This window comes from Vombatus ursinus, unplaced genomic scaffold, assembly GCF_900497805.2.
Source record: "Vombatus ursinus unplaced genomic scaffold, bare-nosed wombat genome assembly UNPS02011353.1, whole genome shotgun sequence".
NCBI lineage: Eukaryota > Metazoa > Chordata > Mammalia > Diprotodontia > Vombatidae > Vombatus > Vombatus ursinus.
In genome coordinates, this window is record NW_020951131.1 from 4202988 (window position 1) to 4227688 (window position 24701).

The 24701-nt window shown below is 40.1% G+C and overlaps 1 protein-coding gene across 2 annotated transcripts in view; it reads right to left on the minus strand.

Annotated features, from left to right (window-relative positions):
- LOC114038575 (lipase member N-like) overlaps window positions 1-21444 on the minus strand; it is a 39812-nt gene extending 18368 nt beyond the window's left edge. The window contains exons 1-5 of one of the 2 annotated variants that reach the window (XM_027855889.1): window positions 21374-21444; window positions 21178-21272; window positions 12447-12562; window positions 12123-12240; window positions 1009-1207 (exon numbers count right to left, since the gene is read on the minus strand). In XM_027855889.1, coding sequence (XP_027711690.1) covers window positions 1009-1207; window positions 12123-12240; window positions 12447-12551 — 422 coding nt within the window. In that variant the 5' untranslated portion in view covers window positions 12552-12562; window positions 21178-21272; window positions 21374-21444. The other variant, XM_027855890.1, reaches the window with a different exon arrangement.
- Window positions 21445-24701: the final 3257 nt, after the last annotated feature.

The following is a 24701-nucleotide window of genomic DNA, read 5'->3' on the forward strand; positions in this document are numbered from 1 at the left end:
GTGATTAACATCACTACAAAATTTCCAGGCCTGCCAGATGAGTTTCCTTCATCTCTCAAAGGAGGAGTTTGGACGTAATGATTTGGCCATCCCAGTGTTCTCGAAAGGTTATGTGGTACAGTGGAGAAAGAACTGCTTTGGAGTCACAAGATCTGTCTTTCCTTGAAAACTCACTGAACTCATTATAATCAGATCAGCAGAATGCCCTGAGTGGAAGGTTATAGCTACAACGAATGATCAAATGAATGAATGAATGAATGAATGAATGAAAAAACATTTCTCATCAACTTACTGTGTCCCAGGCACTATTTTAACCACACTCTAATAGTTAACATTTTTATAGTGCTTTGAGATTTGCAAAGGACTTTACATAAATTTTCTCATTTGAGATCTCAAGAGCTCTGTGAGATAGGTACATTAAATATTATTATTGTCCCCATTTTACAGGTGAGGAAATTGAGGCTCAGCACTATTAAACAACCTGCTCAGGGTTACACATCTAGTAAATGTCAGAAGCAAGAATCTCCTGACTATAAATAATAATTTAGAAGTAAAAAGGAAATTAGAGGCCATCTAGTTCAACCACCTTGTTTTACAGACAAGGAAATTGAGGCACAGAGAAATGAGAGAGACTTGGCCTCCTAAGATTTAGAGCTGAAAGGGCCTTTCAAGAGGCATGTGGTACATTAGAAGTCCTGGGTCCAAATCCTACTTCTGTGTGAGCTTGGGCAAGTCTGCTAAGCTCTGTACCTCAGTCTCCTCATCTGTAAAATGAGATCGGATTGATGACCTCTGAGATCCCTTCAGATGTACAGCTATTACCCTGAGTGCCTTCAGTTCATAGATGGGAAAACTGAGTCCTAAAGTGGCCAAGTGGCTTAGCCAGGGTTAGAGGCAGCAAGAACTGAGATTTGAACCTATGCAGTGTGATTCCCAAACCTCTTCCCCTTTCTTTTCTCACCTTCCTTATGCTCTCCAATTATGGTCTTTTCCTGAAGCCCAGTTTACCTGAAGGCCCAGAATTCTTCTTGCTCAGCTGAGAGGGTCTTGTGTCTTCTGGACCAAGTGTTGCCTCGGCTGTTGCCCATCCATACGTCGTACCCAGCATCTGCTAGAAGAAAACCCAGGCTCCCGTTGGGCTGGTTCAGGAGCCAGGAGGCGTTATCTGCAAAGAGGGCATGTTGCAAATACACCACAGGCCTTGCACCTGAAATATTGAGAGAAACAGAGAGAGAGAGACAGAGACAGGGAGAGACATAAAGCAAGAGACAGAGAGACACACAGAGAGAGAGAATTATCACAGTGACCAAATAAGGCAAATGGTAGTTTGGAGGAACATCAGATGTGGAGCTTAAAGGAACTTTGGAGTTCATCTAATCTGAGAAACTGAGGCCCAAAGTGGAAAGTGACTCCTTCGAGGACACACAGGTGTTACGTGGATCCATTGTGCCAGAAAAATTGACAACATTTATCTCAAGTCACAAGGACAAACGAAATTTTAGAATATACCAGAGTGAAGGATTGGTCCAGTCTGTCTTAGAGTAACTTCACTGGCATGGAATCCAGTGCAACCATAGGCCTTGATTGGCCTTATAAACCACATGGCAAGTATCCTGAGGCTTCTTCACATTTTGAGTTCCATCCTTCATTCCATAAAGGTAAATTATCATAACTACCGACATTCCTATGGAACTATAATGTTGGCAGTCTTTTCCTTACAACCAAGTGAGGTAGGTAGTTCAAGGAATAGTATCCCCATTTTACAGAGGAGAAAATTGAGGCTCATAGAGAAGTGACTTGGTCAGGGTCAGACCCCCCAGTGAACGTTTGAGGTGGGATCCCAAGCCTAGCACTCCAGCCAGTACATATGAAACAAACTCTAAAATGAGGAGGGTATAGATGAAAAAAACATTTCTGAAGCACTAACTTTGTGTCAGGCAATGTGCTAAGCACTGGGGATGCAAATGAAAAAAGCAGGACAGTCCTTGCCCTCAAGAAGCTTATATTCTTACAGTGGGGGTCAGTTGGAGGCAGAGGGCACAAAGTCAAGGCCAGGAAGTGGTTGGTGGTGGTCCTTCAATGTTTTCTGATGATGTGGATTCTGGCAGAGGAGGGGGACCAGGAAATCCCCTTATTTCAGGAGGAAGGAGTGATAGAGAGATAGCTAGCTTATGGTCTACACTGGTAGCTACCAGTTATTACTAGGAAGGCCTCCAGCATGTACAGTGATCCTTCACTTTGCATTTGTGGTAGGATATGCACAAAGATTACTCAGGATGAGAAAGCATGGGCAAGTTGCAATCTGTACCAGTGGGGAGGGGGAGTGTCCACATAGAGGAGATGACAGGTTTAAGGAAGTGTTGATGCTTGGATCCTGGGTAAAATCTGTGGCACTGGCTTTAGAGTTGGAGAACCTGGGTTCAAATCTTGCAGTTGTCACTTGCTATGCTACCTTGGACACATCTCCTCACTTCTTTGGGGCCTGGTATAATGAAAGACTTGAATTTCTGAAGCTTCTTCTAGCTCTAGATACCTGAGCCTATGATACAAGGAAGTGAGTGACCATTGCCTATCAGTGAACCACCTTCCCCATCTTCCTCTTCAAATGATATGTCTGTCTTTGTCCCGGCAGAGTAGTGAAATGGATCAATGAAAGCTTGGAACTTTCAGATGGCTTGGCCTTGGGCAGAAACAGCCCAAGGTCCTAGAGCAGAGAGAGCCCCAGATGACCTGGTTCCTTGCCAGTTACTACTTCTTTTAAGCCAACTCAATTCAATCTGATCCAATTCAACAAACATTGACTAGACACTGGAGATACAAAGGGAAAAATGAAACTAGCTCTTTCCCTCAAGAGCTTACATTCTATTGGAGGAAAGAAGAAGTAAACAGATTGAAAAATACAAAATAATTTTGGATCTTAGGAGAAGAAGGAGAAAATTCTAATAACTGGGGAAATCAGGGAAGTTCTTATGTGGCAGACAGCACTTGAGCAGAGTAAGGGATTCCAAGAGGTGGAGGAGAAGAGGGAGAGCATTCCAGGCATGGGGGACAATTTGTTCACAGGCGCAGAGCAGGAGATGGGATCCCACTCTATTGGTCTGCCTGTAAATGTGAATGATATGACAGAATCAATCCAAGATAGTGGAGTACAGACAGTGACCCAGCCGAACTCTCTTAACCTTCTCCTCCAAATAACTTTAAAATAACTCCTCAAATGAAATTTGGGAGCAGCAGAGCCAATAAGAGGTTGGTGTGAGACATTTTCCAGTCTAAAACAACTCAGGAGGTCAGCAGGAGCAGTCTGTGATACTGAGGTGAAAGCCAATCTAGAGAGCACAGGCAGCAGCAGCCCCAGTGGTGGGTTTTGGAGGTGGTGGCAGCAGTAGGAGCAGCAGCTTTGGGAGCTCTCAGCCCAGAGAGAATAAGGGGGAAGTCAGACAACTGGTCAGAAAAAGATTGCATGTGACCCTTTGCTGGCACTGAGTGCAGCTGGTGCTGACTGGCAACTCTATTGCTCACAGGCAGTCCTGGGTCACAGTTCCAGGGTACGGAGGAGTGCTAGTGGTCAGTCACAAGGGAGTAGGGCACCTGCTTATAGTTACAAGGCAAAGAAGAGTGCTAGCCCTTGGGGCCACAGGAGATCAGGGAATCTGGTCACAATTCTAGGGCAAAGAGGAGCACTAGTACTAGCAACTGCAGGAGAGCAAGGGTAAAGACTAGAGCACAGAACAGGAGAGGAATGACCACATCTCTCCCCAGATTACACCACCTTGGAAGCACCAAATACTTGCAGACCCCTAGAACTAGCTCTGAAAACAGCAGCATTAAAAAGCCTGAAACTTGGGACTGTGTCTCCCCACCCCTAAGTGAGCAGAACCTAATTTTAACATAAAGTTCAAAAACAAGAAATAGGCTGAAAAAATGAGCAAAACAACAACAACAAAAAAGAACTAGACCATGAAAAGCTATTACAGTGGCAGGGAAGACCAAGACAAAAACTTAAAAGAAGATAACACCATGAAAACAGCACAACAGTGCCTCAAAGAAAAATGCTAGTTGGACCAAACCCAACAAGTATTCCTGGAAAAGCTAAAGAAAGAGATAAGAATGGCAAAGGAAAAAAAAATGGGGAAAGAAATGAAAGTTATGCAAGAAAATTAGGAACAGAAAGTTGAGGAGCCAAGATAGCAGAGTAGAGATAGGAAATCAGCTGAACTCTCCCAACATTCCTTTCCAAACAACTTTAAAATAATTCTTCAATAATTCTTCACCCTTCTGAAGGGTGGAGTCAAGATAGTAGAGAAAAGGAAGGGACATGCCTGAGTGCTCCCAAATTCCTCTCCAGAAAACATTAAAAGAATACTTCAAAACAAATTCTGAAGTGGTAGGAAAAGGTCTGGCTCACTGGGGTGAGAATGGAGCATAGTCTAGTGTGGGTCATGTCTGGCAAGCAAGTCATAGGCCTTGAGGGTGACTGAATCAGGAGTGGCAGCTTCTGGAGCTCTCAGCCTAAAGCTGTTAAAGGGATCAAACAATTGGCCAGAAGGAGATTACGGGGGACCTTTGGTTGGCCCTGGGAGCATGACTCTGTTGAGTTGTTCATACATGGTTCCAGGTCATAGTTCCAGGGTAAGGAGAAGAACTAGTAGGAATGAGACTCTAGTCAAAGCTCTAGGACAGAAAAGAGTGCTGGAAGTAGCTCACAGATCAGAGCACAGGCCAGGAGAGCAGTGACTACACCTCTCCTTAGATCAGACCATCTTAGAAGAACTGAAAACTTATAGATGCCCCCCCCCTTCCCAGAATTAGCTCTGTAAACAGCAACACAAAAATCCTGAAGCTTGGAACAGTGTTCCATCAGGGAGCAGATCCCAACTTTAAAATAAAGTTAAAAGTCAAGAAACAGACTGGAAAAATAAGCAAACGACAAAATAAGAACCTGACCATAGAACGTTACTATGGAGACAGGGAATATCAAAACACAAGCTCAGAGGAAGACAATGAAATCAAAATAGTTACATGCAAAACCTCAAAGGAAAATGTGAATTGGTCTCAGCCCATGGAATAGCTAAAAAAAAAAGATTTTAAAAATCAAATAAGAGAGGTACTGGGAAAATTGAGAAAAGAAATGACAGTGATTAAAGAAAATAATAAAAAAGATTCAACAGCTGGTAAAGGAGACACAAAAATACTGAAGAAAATAACACCTTAATAAACAAAATAGGCCAAATGGTAAAAGAGGCACAAAAATCCATTGAAGAGAGGAATTCCTTTTAAAGCAGAATTGGCAAATTGGGAAAAAAGTTTTATAAAAATTCACTGAAGAAAATAATTCCTTAATCTATCCTGCCCTACAGGAAAATAGAAGGAAGAGGGAATAAAAGAAGGGGGGTGATAGAAAGGAGGGCAGATCAGAGGAAGTGGTATTCAGAATGCATGCCATCTTGGGGTGGGGGGAAGGAGAAAGATGGAGAGAAGATTTGGAACTCAAAATCTTGTGGAAGTGAATGTTGAAAACTAAAAATAAATTAATTAATTACAAAATAATTTCTTAAAAATCAGAATTAGGCAAGTGGAAACTAATGATTCCATGAGACATCAAGAAAAACAAAATAAAAAGAATGAAAAAAATAAAAGAAAATGTGAAATATCTCATTGGAAAAATAATTGGCCTACAAAAAAAGATCAAGGAGAGAAAATTTAAGAATTACTGGACTACCTGAAAGCTGTGATAAAAAGGAGTCTAGACATCATCTTTTAAGAAATTATCAAGGAAAACTGCCTTGATATCCTAGAGCCTGAGTGAAAGAATCCATTAATCACCTCTTGATTAAGTTCCCAAAATGAAAACTCACAAAAATTTTATAGCCAAATTCCAAAGCTCCCAGGTCAAGGAGAAAATAATGCAAGTAGCCAGAAAGAAACAATTCAAATATCATGCCTCCACAGCCAGAATAACACAAAATTTAGCACCTTCTACATTAAAGGATCAGAGGGCTTAGAATATGATATTCTGAAGGCAAATGAGCTAGAATTACAATCAAGAATCACCCATTCAGAAAAACTGAGTGCAATCCTTCAGGGGAAAAATGGATAATTAATGAAATTGAGGACTTTTGAGCATTCCTAATGAAAAGACCAGAGCTGAATAGAAAATCTGACTTTCAAATGCAAGACTCAGGAGAAGCATGCAAAGGTAAAAAGGAAAGAGAAATCATAAGGGAGTCAATAAGGTTAGACTATTTATAATCCCACATTGGAAGAAGATACTTAAAACTCCTGAGAACTTTATTATTATTAGGGCAGTTAGAAGGAGTGTACATAGACAGAGGGCATGGGTGTGAGTTGACCATGATGGGATGATATTCAAAAAAAAAAAACAAAACTAAGGAGTGGAAAAAGGTATACACTGGGAGGAGGGGTAAGGAAGAGATAGTATGGGGTAAATTATCTCACACAAAAGAGATGTGAAAGAGCTTTTACAGTGAAAGAGGAAATGAGAGGTGGTAATGGGCAACACTTGAACCTTACTCTCTGGAATTGTCACAAAGAGGGAATAACATACACACTAAATTGGGTATAGACATCTATCTTATACTACAAGGAAGTGGGAAGGAAAGGGACCAAGAGAAGTGGAGTGGGGGGCTCATAGAAGGGAGGACAGATTGGGAGAGGCAGTAGTCAGAAACAAAACACTTCTGAGGAAGGATTGTGTATAAGGAGAGAGAGAGAGAAGGATAAAGGGGGGAGGAAGCAGTATAGAGGGAAATGCAGTTAATAATCATAACTGTGAATGTGAATAGGATGAACTCATCCATAAAATGGAAGTGGATAGCAAAGTGGATTAAAAAACAGAATCCTAATATATGTTGTTTATAAGAAACACACTTGAAACAGAAAGATACACACAGAGTAAAGGTAAAGGGCTGGAGCAGAATCTATTATGCTTTAGCAGAGGTTAAAAAAAAAGATAGAAATCATGATCTCAGAAAAAGCAAAAGCAAAACCAGATCTAATTAAAAGAGATAAGCAGGGAAACTACATTTTGCTAAAAGGAACCATAGATAATGAAATAAACTAAATACTAAACATATATGCACCAAATGGTATAGCATCCAAATTCTTCAAGGAAAAGTTAAAGAAGTTACAGGAAGAAATAAACAATAAAACAATACTAGTGGGGGACCTAACTTTCCAATTTCAGAACTAGATAAATCTAACCAAAATACAAACAAGAAGGAAATTAAGGAGGTGAATAGAATTTTAGAAAAGTTAGATATGATAGACCTCTGGAAAAAATTGAATGGGAATAGAAAGGAACATACCTTTTCCTCAGTGGTACATTGCACCTCTACAAAAATTGACCATGTATTAGGGCATAAAAACCTCACAAATGCCAAAAAGTAGGAATATTAAATGCATCCTTTTTCAGATCATAATGCAATAAAAATTACATTCAATAAAAAGCTGTGGGGGGCAGCTAGGTGGCACAGTGGATAGAGCACTGGCCCTGGATTCAGAAGGACCTGAGTTCAAATCCGGCCTCAGACACATAACGCTTACTAGCTGTGTAACCCTGGACAAGTCACTTAACCCCCATTGCCCAACCAAAAACAAACAAACAAACAAAAAGAATCTAATAGTCAAACCAACAATAATTTGGGGCAGGTAGGTGGTGCAGTGGATAGGGCACTGGCCCTGAAGTCAGGAGGACCTGAGTTCAAATCCGGCCTCAGACCAAGCACTTGACAAGTACTAGCTGTGTGACCTTGGGCAAGGCACTTAACCCCGATTGCCTCACTAAAAAAAAAAAAATGAAAAAAAAAAGCTGTGGAAACATAGATTAAAATTAATTGGAAACTAAATAATCTAATCCAAAAAAGAGTGAGTCAAAGAATAAATCATAGAAACAATAAATAATTTCATTAAAGAGAATGACAATAATGAGACAACATACCAAAATTTATGGGGTACAGTCAAAGCGATACTTAGGAGAAAATTTATATCTCTAAATGCCTACATCCATTGAACTAATAAATAAAATTGAGAAATAATACTATGGAAAAAAACAATAAAATCAATAAACCTTTGGTTAATTTGACTTTAAAACATTGCCAGTATCAAAAATGAAAAAGTTGAATTCACCACCAATAAAAGTGAAATTAAAGCAATTGTTAGGAGCTATTTTACCTAATTATATACCAATAACTCTAACAAGTTAAGTGAAATGAATGAATACTTTGACAAATGTAAATTGTCCAGAATAACAAAAGAGGAAATAGAATACCTAAATAACCCTATCTTAGAAAAAAAAATTGAATAAGCTATCAATGAGTTCCTTAAGATAAAAGTCACCAGAACCACATGGATTCACAAAATAATTCTACTGAACATTTAAAGAATAATTAATCCTAATACTATATAAACTATTTGGAAAAATAGGCAAAGAAGGAGTCCTACCAAATTCCTTTTATAAGACAACTATGGTACTGATAATTAAAGCAGGAAAAGTGAAAACATAGAAAGAAAATTATAGACCAATTTCCCTAGTGAATATTGATGCAAAATTTTTTAAATAAAATACTACCAAGGAGATTACTGCAATATAACACAAATACCATACAGTATTACTTTGTGAGATTTATACCATGAAGGCAAAGATGGTTCAATATTAGGAAAACTCAGCATAATTGACCACATAAATAACAAAAACAATAAAAATCAAATGATTATCTTAATAGATGCAGAAAAAACCTTTTGACAAACACAACTCATTCCTATTAAAAACACTAAAAAGCATAGGAATAAATGGAGTTTTCCTTAAAACGTTAAGTAGTGTCTATCTAAAACCATCAATAAGCATTATCTGTAATGGAGATAAGCTAAAAGCTATCTCAATAAGATCAGGGGTGAAGCAAGGGATGCCCATTATCATCACTGTTATTTCAATATTGTACAAGAAATGCTAACTATAATAATAAGAGAAGAAAAAGAAATTGAAGGAATTAAAATAGGCAATGAGGAAACAAACCCTTCACTCTTTGCAGATGATATGATACTATACTTAGAAAATCCTAGAGAATCGACTAAAAAACTACTTGAAATAATTAACAACTTCATCGAAGTTGCGGTATATAAAACAAACCCACAGAAATCATCAGCATTTCCATCTATTACCAACAAAGTTTAGCAATAAGAGATAGAAAGAGAAATTCCATTTCAAATAACTGTAGATAATATAAAATATTTGGGAGTTTATCTGCTAAGACGAACCCAGCAACTATATGAACACAATTACAAAACACTTTTCACACAAATCAAGTCTGTTCTAAACAATTGGAAAAAAATATTAATTGCGCATGAGTAGGTCAAGTCAATATAATAAAAATGACTATTCTATATAAATTAATTTACTTATTCAGTGCCATACCAATTAAACTACTAAAAATTTATTTTATGGAGCTAGAAAAATAATAACATTCATCTGGAAGAACAAAAGGTAAAACTATCAAAGAGATCAATGAAAAAAATCTGAAGAAAGGTGGCTTAGCCATGCCAGATCTCAAATTATATTACAAAGCAGTAACCATTAAAACAGTCTGATACTGGCTAAGAAATAGAATGGTGGATCAGTGGAATAGATTAAGTACACAGTACAGTGTTGTAAACAACCTTTGTGATCTAGTGTTTGATAAACCCAAAGACCTAAGCTTTAGGTCCAAGAACTCATTATTTGACCAAAAAATTGCTGGGAAAACTGGGAAAGCACTTTGGCAGAAACTAGGTATAGTCTTACATCTCATATCTAACATCTCATATCAAAATAAGGTCATCAAGTATATCAAAATAAGGTCAAAATGGGCACATGCTTTAGACATAAAGGGTAATATCAGCGAATTAGGGGAGCATGAAATAGCTTACCTGTCAGATGGATAAGGGAAGACTTTATGATCAAACAAGAGACAGAGAGAGTTATGAGATGTAAAATGGATAATTCTGATTACATTAAATTAAAAAAAAGTTATTGCACAAACAAAACCAATGCAGCCAAGATTAGATGGAAAGAAGAAAACTAGAGGATTTTTTTACAGCATGTGTCTCTGATAAAAGCCTCATTTCTCAAATGTATAGAGAACTGAGTCAAATTTATGAGAATACAAGTCATTCCCCAGTTGATACATGGCCCAACAGACAGTTTTCAGAATAAGAAATCTAAGCTATCTATAGTCACGTAAAAATGCTCTAAAGCACTATTGATTAGAGAAATGCAAATTGAAACAACTCTGAGGTATCACCTCACATCTATCAGATTGATTACTATGACAGAAAAGGAAAGTGACAAATATTGGAAAGGAAAATTGGGACAATGCATTATTGGAGGAGTTGTGGACTGTTCCTATCATTCTGGAGAACAATTTGTAATTATGCCCAAAAGGCTATAATATCATGTACATCGTTTGACCCAGCAACCGCACTGTTCTGTCTATATCCTGAAGAGATGAAGGAGAAAGGAAAAGAACCTTCTTGTACAAAAATATTTGTAGCACCTTTTTTTTTTGGTAGCAAAGAATTTGAAATTGAGGGTATGTGAATCAGTTGGGAAATGGCTAAACAAGTTGTGGTATATGATTCTGATAAAATATTATTATGCCATAAGAAATAACAAGCAGCATGCTTTCAGAAAAAAAAAACTGGAAAGACTTACATGAACTGATGCAAAGCGAAGTGAGGAAAACTAGAAGAACATTGTACACAGTAACAGCAATATTGTATGATGAGCAACTGTGAATGGCTTATCTATTCTCAACAATACTATTCAATATAATTCCAAAGGAATCGTGTTGAAAAATGCTATCCACCCCCAGAGAAAGAACTAATGGTGTCTATATGCAGATTAAGAAATACTACTTTCCACTAACATTTACCTCCCTCCTTGCTCCTACTGCAAATGTGACATTTTAAATTGTCCCTCAGTTCTCATCCTCTTTCTCCTCTTGGCTGCGTAATCTCCTCCCTGAGCACCCCATTTCCTCTTATATGCACATTGTGGGGTTTTTTTGAAGCTTCAAAGTCAATGTCTTTCTTGAGGGGTTTATTTGAAGCTTCAAAGTCAATGTCTTTCGTTTCTCCAAAGAAAAGAAAAAAAGACATTCCTGTCCTCCAAAACAAAACAAAACATTTCCTCATCCCACACCCTTTACTAGATCTAAAGAAAGTCCATGTGGTTTCTTTCCTCTACTACAATGGACAATGTATAACCAGGTGCCATTTCTTGAGTTTTCTCTAAGCTACTGATCAGTTAGCTTAAGTGAGCAGCAGATAGTGATAACATTGATCATTGACTTCATCCTGTAAGTTTGCAAAGTATTTTACAAGTAGGAGAACTGTAGGTAGTTTAACTCCTCCCATTTTACAAATGAAGAAACTGAGGCTCAGGGAGGTGTAGTGATTTGCCATGGGTTATGTAGCTTGTCTGTGTCAGAGGTAGGATTGGAACCCATGTGTTTCCAGAATCCAGCTCCAACACTTGACTGTAGCAGTCCTCTGTAGCTAGATCTGTTCTGGTGCCACTACTGAGTGTCCTTGCACACTGCATTTAAAATCAAAAGACTTATATTCAAATTCTGACTTTTCTTTTTACTTCCTATGTGATCTTGGGCAGGTCCCTTCCCTTCTCTGGGACTCAGTTTTCTCATTTGTAAAATGGGAGGATTGGGTTAGATAGTTTCTAAAGTCCATTCTTATTCTAAAGACAATCCTGTCCTAAATGTCAGGAGTTGGTCACTCCAATTGCATGAGAGCAGGGAGGGCAGCACGAACTTAATTTAGCCTTTCCTCATCTCCTCCCTATCACCCCCTGTGCTCCCCCCCTTCCCTGCCCCTTAGTACCTCCCTGCTAAGTTACTAGTACCTTTTTCCACCAAATCATTTGTATAGACCTCTACAACTCATTTCTCCTTTGGCTAGGTTGTAAAGGTTTGAGGGAAGGAAGTGTTTTATATTTGTCTTTGTACACTTGCAGATTGACTGATTGAGTCATCCCTGGGGCCAAGCTTCCAAAACTGATATAACTTGCCCAACTGGATCACCAATTTTGCTTCCCATCCTGAAATAAGGCATACCTTTTTCCTCAGGAGGTCTTTGACCATGGGGAATTCGATTGACGTTAAGTATGTAACCATCTTCAGTTGGGATGTAGTATTCCTCACTGGGGTAGCCACAGTAGGTGATGAGCTCACTCTGCAAAGATATAAAATGCATTAGGGACAGGAGTTGGGTCAGGCTCTTTTCTGCCAAGTATGGATGGCCACTGGTTGAGTGTGTGGCAGAGGGGAATCCTTGTCCAAGGATGGACCCGTGGCCATCCATACTTTGCTGGAAGACATCCAGTGAGGGAGAATGCACTAGAGTCCAAATCTAACATTCCCTTCTTTTCCATGACTTACAATATTCATCGACACTTCGGGTTCCACAGGATATTTTGAGTCAGAGAATCCATGGGCATTTAGAATTCCATAGGTGAAATATATTACTGCAGAAAAGAGCCACATCTCAGGTTTACCTAGAACAAGACACCAACTATTAATACTAAAGGGTCTTTGCTGTTACCGTTGCTCTTCAAAGTTGGTTGGTACAGACAAATCTGAACCCTTAAAAAGTAAGGCCAAGCTCTGGATGACAGATATTGTCAAAGAAGATATTGCTCAAGATGGAGGCAGGAGCCAGAATTGCACCATGAAGATATTTGTATCTTACACACAAGAATTAGTGTGACTTCTCTCAGTTACAGAAAAGAAAACAATATGATGAATTCAGTGGTTCAACCAGGTTCGTGCCACACCTTGTATCAGGGTTTCCCAATCTATCTCAGTTGATGACGCATCAGGAAACATCCTAGAAGTTATGGGACACACCGACATACCAAGAAGCCAGCTTCAGTGCCAGTTGGGATTGGAGCTGGAACCCAGAACCCAACAAAACCACTTTTGGGGATGAAACACTCTCTTCCCCAGAAAACCAAAGATTCATCTTACGACATTTAAATGTGTCATTTTTGCTCTTATCTACTTACAAGAAGTTGCATCTCCATGGTAGGGGCTGAAGAACATGATTTCAGTACTTTTGCCATGATCGGCAAATATAATACCTTTAAAACCTGGTATGCCTTGACAGCAAAGTTATTTTCCATTTAACAGTGTTTGTGGGTTTGATCACAATTTTAGGTTTTGACCACTTGTATAAAACGATGGATGACTTTTTTTTGTTCAGCTAATGTCCTTCCAAATATTATAACCATGTTTATTCTAAGTGATCAATCAAAGGATTACTTAACCATGTTGTTGTTATTTGCGTTGTATCCTATAGGTTAGGAAGTACTATAGGGACAGCTGGGCAGCTAGGTGGGGCAGTGGATAGAGCCCTGGGCCTGGAATCAGGAATATTCATCTTTATGAGTTCAAATCTGGCCTCAGGCATTTACTAGCCATTTGACCCTGGGCAAGTCTCCTAACCCTGCTTGCCTCAGTTTCCTCATCTATAAAATGAGCTGGAGAAGGACATATCAAACCATTCCGGTATCTTTGCCAAGAAAACCCCAAACGGGGTCACGGAGAGTCAGACATGACTGAACAACAACAAATAACGAAGTGGGAACTTTTATGAGCCAGTGATGCTGACACTGGGACTGAAAATATTGAAGGCAGGATAGGGACCTTTGAGATGATCTCATCTTATATTATAAAAGAGAAAAAAGAGGGGCACAAAAAGGCAGGGACTGGCCCAAGGTCACAGAGGCAACAAAGGGAAAACTCAGAATCTGAACAGAAATTCTTTGGACTTCCGATGTGGTGTGGTTTTCAGCACACCTTAGCTGCTTGCCTGCATAGAACACAGTCAAAGTGTCCTTTGCATGCTCCAAGTATAATGGTGCACAGGATAGGAAATGATGGTCGCCATAGTTGGAAATAACCAGTTTGGGTACATTTTTTTTCATTTTTTATCTGGATGGTTGACATTGGGTAGTCAAAGGAACAATAATATTTTATAAGTGCATAGCATAGCCAAGATACCAAAATAATACAGCTCCCGCCATCTCACTTCTATCTCCTTTCCTCCATCATGCTCTTCTCCTTTCTTACATGCTGGCATCTAATTTCTTTCTTTTGGAGGCATTTGGGTTAAGTGACTTGCCTAGGGCCACACAGCTAGTAAGTGTCTGAGGCCAGATTTGAACTCCTGTCCTTTTGACTCTGGGTCCAGTGCTCTATCCACTGCACCACCTAGTTGCTCCAACTGGTATCTAATTTCAAAGGGAGAGTGAGCAACGAGGCAAGCAGGTTAAGGCCACTTAGTCTTGTGTCTAGAAGTGGTTCTCAGAAACAACATGGAAGAGAGGAAAGAAGAGCAGAGAGGGAGCTGTCGACCACTTTTAGCTTGCGAGCCTCTCCCCACCCACAACCCCGAATTAGCTTAGCAACCACCTTAAGCAAATAAAATGGAAGTTGAAAACAAAATTGGGATGCTTGGCCCCAAATACCTCTAGCTGTCTTTTAGCAGATAGGGATTTTGAAGATCTAGGTTATCTGTATGTGACCTTGGACAAGTCATTTCCCTTTTCTGAAATTTAGTCCCCCCATCCCTAAAATGGGGGGGGGGGTTAGACTTGATGTTCTCCAAGTCTCTTTGAGCTCTAGAGCCTAGATAATGATGGTGGTGGTGAAGGTGAGAGCTGTCAGTTACAGGGCACCCTAGTGTTACTAAGGTACTTTTCATCTACAATCTTACACCAACCCTGTGAGGAAGGAATAGTATACATCCTACAAATGAGGAAATTGAGATTCATAGGAGAGACTGGCCCAAGATACCCACACAAAAATATAGAAACTTGAAGCATACATGCCTAGATTCCTTGCTTCCTTTTATGTGTAGACCCAGTCAAGGCAATTACTAAATTTGCTCATGAAGTCTTTCATTGCCTAGTTTGGAGAAGGAAAGGGAGAGGTCAATTGGTCCCTAATCCACTTGATTCACCTGAGAAGCTTGGTGCTCTTACTTCTTATCTACTCTACAATCCTAAGGGAAAGGAAGAAAAAAAATGCACACTATAGTTGGCCCTGACCTCATCACAAAGTTTTATCCATCTTATCTTGAAAACAAATACTCAAGACTTGGAGCACACAGAGCTGTTCTTACTTCCCCTCCATTGGCTTCAGTTTGATCATCTGTAAAATGGGTGGTTGGATTGGATGACTTCTGAAGCCTCTTAGCTCTAAATCTATGATCCTACGACATCAATTAGCAAGGTCCAGCCCCAAGCAATCCTAGAAATCCTTGAAAAACACATCTAGATTATGAAATTTGACCAAGGTCACCCAAACAGTAAATGACAGCAATAATTAATCAACCAATCAATTGACCAATAAGCCTTCATGAAGCCCCCTCTATGTGCCAGGGACTGTGCTAAATGCTGAGAATTCAAAGATGAAACTGAAACAAGTCCTGCCTTCAAGGAGCCTACGTTCTAATGAAGGAGAAAACATGAGCGAATAAATACAAAATGGATACAAAGTAATCGGGTGGAAGTACTAGCAGCTGGAGGATGAGCAGGGCCTACTGCAGAAAATGGAATTTGATCTGAGACTTGAAGAAAGCCGAAGATTCCAAGAGCTAGAGGCGAGGAAGGGACATATTCCAGGCATGGGGGCAGAGGGGCAGCCATTGCAAAGGTAGAGATGGGAGAGGGATTGTTGTTTGGACAAAAAAGCAAGTGTGTCGGTATTTCTGGACTGGAGAGGGCTTAGAGGGGATCGATGGTCCAAAAGGCACAGTTGTAAAGAGCTTTAAGTACCTCCCCCTCCAAAGGAGTTTTAATTCGATCCTAGAAGTGATAGGGAGTTATTGAGGGGGACTGAGGATGAGACAGGGACAGACTAGCATTAGGAAAACCACTGTGGCGGGTGAGTAGAGACTGGATTAAAGAAGCGGGAGACTTTAGTCCTAGCGACCAAATACGGGGATATTGGAGTAGTCCAGGCAAGAGGTAATGAGGACCCAAACTAGGTCTGTGAGAGCAAAGAGAAGAAAAGGCACGCACTACGTGTTTGGAACCCAGATCATTTTACTCCAGAGCCCGGGATCTTTCCATTGCCTTATGCTGCCCATCAATGGTGTTTTTGGCTGAGGGAGGGAGCACATTCGTATCATTCATCTAGATGACGAGGGGTTTTGGGAGCTCTGTGGGAGTGTGTTGTGGCCATAATTGCAGATGCAACTCTATGGCCAAGCTTCTGCTAAGAAATATTCCTCTAGCTCTTTAGATGACTCAAAGATATGACTGAATAATAGCACTTGGGTCTGCTTTTCTAGAATGTGTCACCCCATCTGTGTGAGCTCAGCTCAGTCTGTGAACCTAGGGAGTCATCTTATCTAGTTATCATATCTTACTTTCTGTGCATCCTCAGTATCCACTGAGGATAGAGGGCTGAGGGCACATGAGACACCACCAACATAAGTGGAAATTAACTGAAGGGATTAAAACAGATTTCCAAAGCACTTTCTGGGCACTGGTAAGGAGAAGAATGCTTGGCTTTTTACCTCCAAAAGGTGATTTCCCTCCCTCTCCAACCCTGCTTCATTTTACTTGACACCATGTCAGGAAAGGAGAATGAACATGGAACATGCATTCCCCTAGGCTGGAGGGGATTATTGTAGTCTATTTGGCTTCCTGTTGGGGGGCTCTGACCCTGGCTGTGAATGATCTGAGCCAATGAAAGCCTCCTATTGCCCTCTAGGTGCACTGATCACAGCCAGCAGGGCTAAGTGTATGGGTGCATAGAGGATCCCAAGGTGCTTAGTCTCCTCCTCTGAATCGTGAGTATGGTTTGGGGAGGTCTGGGAGGGGGCAGTCACATCTTTCCATTTCACTCCATTGCCTGGAGTGGCAGGATTTCAGAGTTTTGAGGGACTGGCTCACAATTGCGTCTTCCTGAAATAATATTCACAGGACTAAAATATCCAACTACAGACTGGGGGAAAGAGTTCTGGCATCTCAAAGATGAGATGCTGTCACTGTCACTGGAGGACTGATGAATGGGCCGATTTCCAAATATTAAAGCATTTGAGTCACCTCAGTTTCTTTATCTGTAGAATGAACAGGTTGAACTAGATGGCCCTTGAGCTCCCTTAACACTCCAAAGCCTTCCTGACACAGACACTTGAGTTGGCCCAGTATATGGCTGGGCACAATGGTGCACACCCACACCCATATGTATGCACACATGCATGCACACACGTGCACACGTTCATTTACATATACATGCACACATGCACATGCATGCACACACATGAGCACACACACACGCTCAATATGAGTTTTTAATAAAAACAACAGCAGTTTTGTCTTAAGGTTTACAGAACTCCTTACCTGTGTTATCCCTTTGAGACCTACAATAACCCTGTGAGGGATGTACTATAGATGTTACTGTCCCCATTTTACAGATGAGGGAAACTCACTCTCAGAGAGAAATGGCTTGCTAGGGGGTGTATATCTGGAGAATGTTGGATGCTGGAGTCAAACACAGATCTCCCAAGCCTAGTACCATTTCCACTGTACGTTCCATGGTGCCTCTTAAATTGCTGAATTTCTAGTTATGTCTTTGTCAGATGACAGCAGATCAAATGGGATAAAGCAGCTAATGAATGTGCTTTGTAAACCTCAGCAGTGTCAGAGAGGTGCTGGACCCTCTTTGTTTACTGTCTAAATCGCTCTCAACATTGAGAGAATTTCCTCAATCTTCTTACCCACTTGGAGCATAGAGAGGCAGCCAAACTTTCAAAGCAAGACAACAGTGCGCAAAAGATCGTGGGGTCCATTTCCCTGCTCCAGACATTCTTTCCTTAAGAAGGTATGGAGCAGTTCTGTCAGCCCTCAATTCAATTCTACTCACTTCGATTCAATTTAATTTAACAAGTGCTTGTTAAACTCCTAATCTGAGCAAGGCCCTGCCCCTGCTAGTATCAAGTACTGACGATCATCCAAAAAGTAGACCAACATCTTGCCATACGTTCCCTAGCCTCTCTTTTCTGGGGTTCCTTTGTCTAGAAATCCCCTCCCATGGTACTCATGTAGCCAGCCCTGAGCCACACACCCTCAGTCCCCAGCAGGGCCCTTGGCACTCAGTCAGGTTATCCTTTCCATTCTTGAACTCATCAATTCCTTGGAAAGGGCTTGATTGGATACAGCATGATACTGGTTTAGAGTTAAAAGACTCAGGTGTGAACTCAGGCTCAGTCACTTATTCTCTTGGGATTTGGGTTGTCATTCAGCCTCTCTGCCCTCAGTTATTCCCCTGTCAAATAAGGGAGTTGGATGAGATGACTGCGAAGAGCTACATTTATGATCCTATAATTCTCATATTCTGAAGACTGAAAGACAAGCTCTTGTCTTCTGTCCATCACTGGAACCAGATATTATAAGGAATCACTCTGAGAAACATGAGGAAATCAACCTTTGTTGCCCCTTTTGCTTTCTGCCCCTGGGCCGTCTCTTGGGGCACCTCAGTTCTCATCATTTATACCTGGTACTTTGGGAAATCTTGCAAAGAAAGCTAGATTGAAAGTATTAGGAGTCTTTACCACTTTACATTCAAGATGTGAAGCCTATATCCTCTCAGGTGTGGCCAATTCTTGTCAGTCCTTCCTCTGATACATGCCATTTCACATCCATGCCCTTCTCTTCACCCAGGTAGCCCATACTCTACATCAGGCTTTCATCATCCCTCCTGGACTACTGAAACAGCCTCTCACTTGGATGGCTAGCTTCAACTTCCAATGTCTCCTCTTTCCTGTCTATAAACCACATAGCTGCCAATATCCTTAAAGCACAAGCCTGACCGCATTAGTTTCTGACTCAAGAACCATCTCTGGTTTCCTAATGTCTCTAGGAAAAAATACAAGTTCTTCAGCTTTGAATTTAAAGCTATTCCCCATCTGACTCCATTTGTCTTTTGTAAATGATTATGCATCATTCCTCACCCTCATGAATTCCATGTTTCAGCCCAACTGTCTACTCACTGGGCTTCAAAGGATCATGGTTAGATCTAGAGGTTGAAGGGACCTTGGAGGCCATCAAACCTGACCCCCCACTTTACAGTTGAGGAAACTGAGGCCCCAGGGAAGTGAGGTGACTTGCCCAATATCACACTGCTTGTAAGTGTCTGAGATGAGATGTGACTTCAGGTCCAGCGCTCTCTTCACCAGATCATGCCTCCCCTGCGCCTCACAGGTTGTCTGTCCTTCATGCTTGGAATATTCTCCTTCCTCACTTCCATCTCTTCATTCAAGTTTCAAGCCATGTGCCACTGGCTATAGGATGTCTCCCCTGAGGTCCCTAATTGTCAGTGCTCTCTCTCCCTTCTCAAATCATCACGCATATCTGTTTAGCATCATGCATATACTTATCTGTTTCTATAAACTCTAGCCTCCGCACTCATCATAAAATGTGAGCTCCTTGAGTGCAGGGACTGTTTGTTAGTGGTATTGGTGTTCATATCCCCATCACTTAACGCAGCACTATGCATGTAATAGGTGCTTAATAAATGCTTCTTCTGTGGAAGTCAAATTCCATATAACCTTGTGAATAAAAAAGCTATAAATCTTACCTCATTTTTTTAAAGTAAAAAAAAAAGTATGCTTCCATCTGCACCCAGACTCCATCAGTTCTTTCTCTGGGGATAGACAGCATTTTTCATCATAAGCCCTTCAGAGTTGTCTTGGATCATTGTACTACTGAGAATAGCTAAGTCACTCCCAGCTGATCATCTCACAATATTACTGTTACTTTGCACAGTACATTTCACTTTGCATCAGCCTATGCAAGTCTTTCCAGATTTTTTTTTGCTCATCGTTTCTTATGGTACAATAGTATTCCATCATAATCACATCACAACTTGTTCAGCCCCAGTTGATGGGCATCTTCATAATTTCTAACTCTTTGCTCCCAGAAAAGAGGTGCTATAAATATTTTTGGTTTTTTCTTTTCTTTTTTTTCTTCTTTTTTAAAAATCCCTTTGGGATACAGACCTAGTAGTGGTATTACTATGTCAAAGGGTATGCCTGATTTTATAGCCCTTTGGGCATAGTTCCAAATTGCTCTACAGAACAGTTGAATCAGTTCACAACTCCACCAATAGTGCATTAATGTCTCATTTTTCCCACATCCCCTCCAACATTTGTCATTTTTCTTTTCAGCCCTATTAGCCAATCTAATAGGTATGGGGTAGTACCTCAGAATTGTTTCAATTTTCATCTCTCCAATCAATAGATAGAGCATTTTTCATAGGGCTATAGACAGCTGTGATTACTTCATCGGAAAACTAATCATATCTTTTGATCATTTATCAATTGGGAAATGGCTCTTATTTTTATAAATTTGAGTCAGTTTTCTATATGCTTGAGAAATGAGGCCTTCATCAGAAAAACTTGTAAAGCTGATCTCCTAGTCCTATATCTTTTAAAACAAAACTCTGTTAAAATGTTGCATTGTAGAGGTAAGGACAAAGAAACATTTGCAAGTGAGCTTTCATGTTCTATACTCAACCATAGAAGAGGTTTAAAACAATTTTTTAGAGTCCCTCCCCCACTCACCAGACAAATAGAAGCCATGCTTTCAATTGTAGGGAAAGCAAAAAAAGATAATTTTGTAATAATCTCAGTGAAATTCAATATAGATCAGATCACAGGGGGGGAAATGGTTGTTTAGAATATTTATGCCCAGAGGAGAAAAATTCCCATTAATGTTTAAAAACTAATTTCTTTGTCCATGATGCAATTCAACAAAAGCCTTGACTCTGAAGCCCTATGTCATCATTATATACTATCAACATTCATGTGGTCATCAACTGTAATGGAGAAGAATATCCTGAGCCCTAACCCTGTTCTATTTCTCTTCAGTTCCTGCCAAGCCCTCTACATCTTCTAAAACATAGAGATGGTATAGTTTAATGAAGAAGTGGCAGATGGTAAACCTTTAAAAAACTTTCATTTCACATTCTGAATTCGGATAGGGATCCCTACGCCCCAAAAAGATTTGGGCAGCAAAGCCATCAAAGCTCTTTTGAAATGCTCCCTTTTTGTCTAACTCAGAGGCAAGTCTCCTAGAAACATAAGAATCATAATTACCAGGTTCCAAAAGCTGGAAGTGCCAACAGCTTCACGTGTTGAGATGCAGGCTTAGCAATGGCAGGATCAGAGATGGTGGCAGAGCTTAATACTTTCTGAAGAAAAGGAAGGGAAAGATCACACACTTATCAGAAGCAAGCAAATGCCCCTGTTCATTTGATCCAATTTTCATCAGCGGTATACATAGCTGCCTCACCTCTTGCTCAATGGGCCCACTTAAGTGTGGTTGGTCCACTTTAGAAATCTTCACGTGTTTGAATACTTGGAGGGGGCAGATTCAAATGATGACTTTTTTCACCCCTAGGCATGTGAAACAAGAAGCCAGAAATTCAGGTTGGAGCTAGTTCTCCATCGTGGCCTCACCCATTGGCCCTGGCCTGGTGAGTGTGCCTTTTCCTCATGGAGATGATGTCACCTCTTCTTACATATGTTTTTGGTTCCTTCCCCTGGATTTCTCCCATTTCTCTAAAATAATTATCAAACCTTACAGGAGTTGCCCTGACATTCCATAATGTTTCCTTTAGGGCTCAAGTTATGATAGAGTTCGCTCATAGGCAGAGATGGGGTGTGGAAAGTGCATTGGGCCAGGAATGAGTGGAAATATGGATACGAAACCTGGCTCTGACAATTTATAACTGCATCACTGTCAATGAGGCCTTGCACTTCTCTGAGACCCAGTCTTTTCACATGTAAAACAGAGATTATAATAACACCTACCTTGCATTTGGGGGAAGGCTTTGTACATCTAAAACCACTCTAGATAGGGAAGTTTCTCTTAAATGAAACCTGGGAGAGATGATAGTCAGCTAGGTGGTGTAGTGGATGGGGCCTGGAGTCAGGAAGGCTGAGTTCAAATCCAGCCTCAAACTCTTACTAGCTGTGGGACCCTGGGCAAATCACTTCATTCTGTTTGCTTCAATTTTTTCATCTGTAAAGCTGGAGAAGGAAATGGCAAAACCCCAAACGGGTCATGGAGAGTCTGACATGACTGAAATGACTGAAAAGCAATGTGACTCCAGTGCAGACTGTCCCCAGTGGGAGCTTCTAGAAGTTTGCATGCAAGGGTCATTCTCAGCAATCTTGAATGTGTCAGGCCTGTGGAGGTCACGTGACAGTAGCAATTAGTTTTTGAAACCACCGGTATCAACGATGCTACACATTTCAATGAAAAAGAAAAACAAACCAGAAAAATTAAGGGGAATGTCTGGGCATTGTCACTGAGGAAAGGAGAGATAGCTTTAAAGTGATTCTTTGTCTGTGTGGGAGTTCTCAGGTCTGATGCTTATAACTCAGGTGGAGCTGGAATTCTGAAACAGATGCCGTATCAGCTGCACTCTTGAGACATTGCCCGGAAATGCTGCGAAGAAAGAGCTGGTGTGTTTCATAAGACTGAGATATAGAAGGAACCTTAGAGATGATACATCCAGTCTAACCCCTCATTTCATTTTATTTATTTTCATTTTTTTCTTTTTTAAGGTAATGTTTTTATTTCACCCAATTACATGTTAAAAACAATTCTTAACATTTGTTTTTTTTTTCAGTTTTGAATTCCAAATTCTCTCTGTCCTTCCTCCCCACCCCCCAGATGGCGAGCAATCTGACATTTATGTTTTCTCAGTTGCAATTTTTATATTACAATTATTTCCATAATAGTTTGCTAAGTGATTTGCATATATTACCTCGTTTTATCTTCATCACACCCCTGTGATGTAGGTGCTATTATTAACCTTATTTTATAGATGAGGAAGGGAGGGCTGAGAGGAGTTAAGTGACACAGAGTAACTGACTGACCTGGAATTTGAACGCAGATCTTCCTGCCTCCGACTCTAGTGCTCTTTCAGCCAAGATTGATTGAGATACCATCTCCCTGCCTCCTTGCCTGCCATCTAACCCTTTCTTGTAAAATAGAACAAAATATTGAAGGAAACTCCAAAGACACAGTAAATACGTCTGACAGTGGAAGGCAGTGGTGTCATCTCCAATAGAAATGAGGCCACTAAACCATTCATGAGGATCCCTGCAGCTGCATATTAACTTAGAAAGCCACGTTAATATTATCTATGTTCTATTATGCTATTGTTTATTTTGTTAAAGTGTCCCCATATTATATTTCATCTGGCTCTGGATGTGCACACATGTGTTTGACACCTGTGATGTAAGCCATGTTCCATATCTGAAGTCTTCCACCTCTTTACTGAGAAGGGGGCATGATCTCTTATCACTTTCTAGGACAGAGATTGCTCATTATGATCAATCAGAATTCAACTGCTTTTAAGTGTTTTTTTCCTTCATTGTAGTCACTGTTTCTTATTCTCCTGGTTTAATTTAATTTGTTCTACATCCATTTATACAAATCTTACTGAGTTTCTCCTAATTATCTTTTCTTACTACAAAATAATATTCTATTAAGTTTATACCCCACAGTTTGTTCACCAGTTTCCTGACTGATGGCACCCTCTTTGTGTTCAGTCTTTTTTTCTTTGCCATCACAATGACTGCTGCAATGAATAGCACGGTATTTTGGTTTGTAAAAAGGCCTTGATTGCTGCATTTTATGTCCTTGATGTATATGCTTTACAGTGAAATCAAAAGGAAGAAGAAAGAGATTGGACCTATGATTATTTCATTGATCGAAGGAACTCCCAGATGAGGGGATTCCCTCTACCAACGTAGGCAACTTATAATCTTATGGGTGACTTCCCAACCTCTACCTCTTAGCTTTCTTGACTTCCTTTGAGACTCTGCTCAAATCCCGTCTTCTCTAGGAGGCTTTTCTGGCCCCCTTCCCACTATTCTTCCCTTCTCTTTGAGCTCACTTTTCATTTACTCTGTTTCTAACTTGTAGAGATACATAGTTATTGACATGTCTCCCTCTAGCAGGTGAACTCCCTGGGTGAGGGCCAGTGTTGCTGTGTTTCTTTGTATCCCTAGAACTTCATCCTACGGAGGGCACATAATAAGCAGTTAAGGAATATTTGTTGATTGGCTGCAGTCCTTGCTTGCTTCTGCCTCTTGCTGATCTAACATTTCACTAATTCACCTTTTCATTTTTAGGAAATAGACACCGAGAAGGTTTAGTTATTACTGCTTTATAATATAGTTTACATCTGTTAACAATATGCCCTCTTCGTCTCATTATTCCTCCTTTTTCTTACTGTTTTCCTTGAGATTCAAGACGTTTCTTTAATTTTGAAGGTTGAATTATTTGGGACATACTTCTATAAAATAACTCCATGGAAGTTTGACTAGCATAACATTAATGTGTAAATTAATTTAAGTAGTATGGTCATTTTTATTATGTTTAAATATCCCAACAATTAACAACAAATCTTCCTCCAATTATTTGTCTTCTTTTATTTCTGCCAAGGGTGTATTGTGGTTGTATTTGTACGAGACCTAACCATCTCATGTTAGGCAAACACCTAGATGTTTTATACATTTTGCAACCATTTCCAATGTATTTTTTCTGTGTTGTTGTTTGTTTTTTTGTTTGTTTATTTCTTTGTTTTTTGGTTAGTACTATA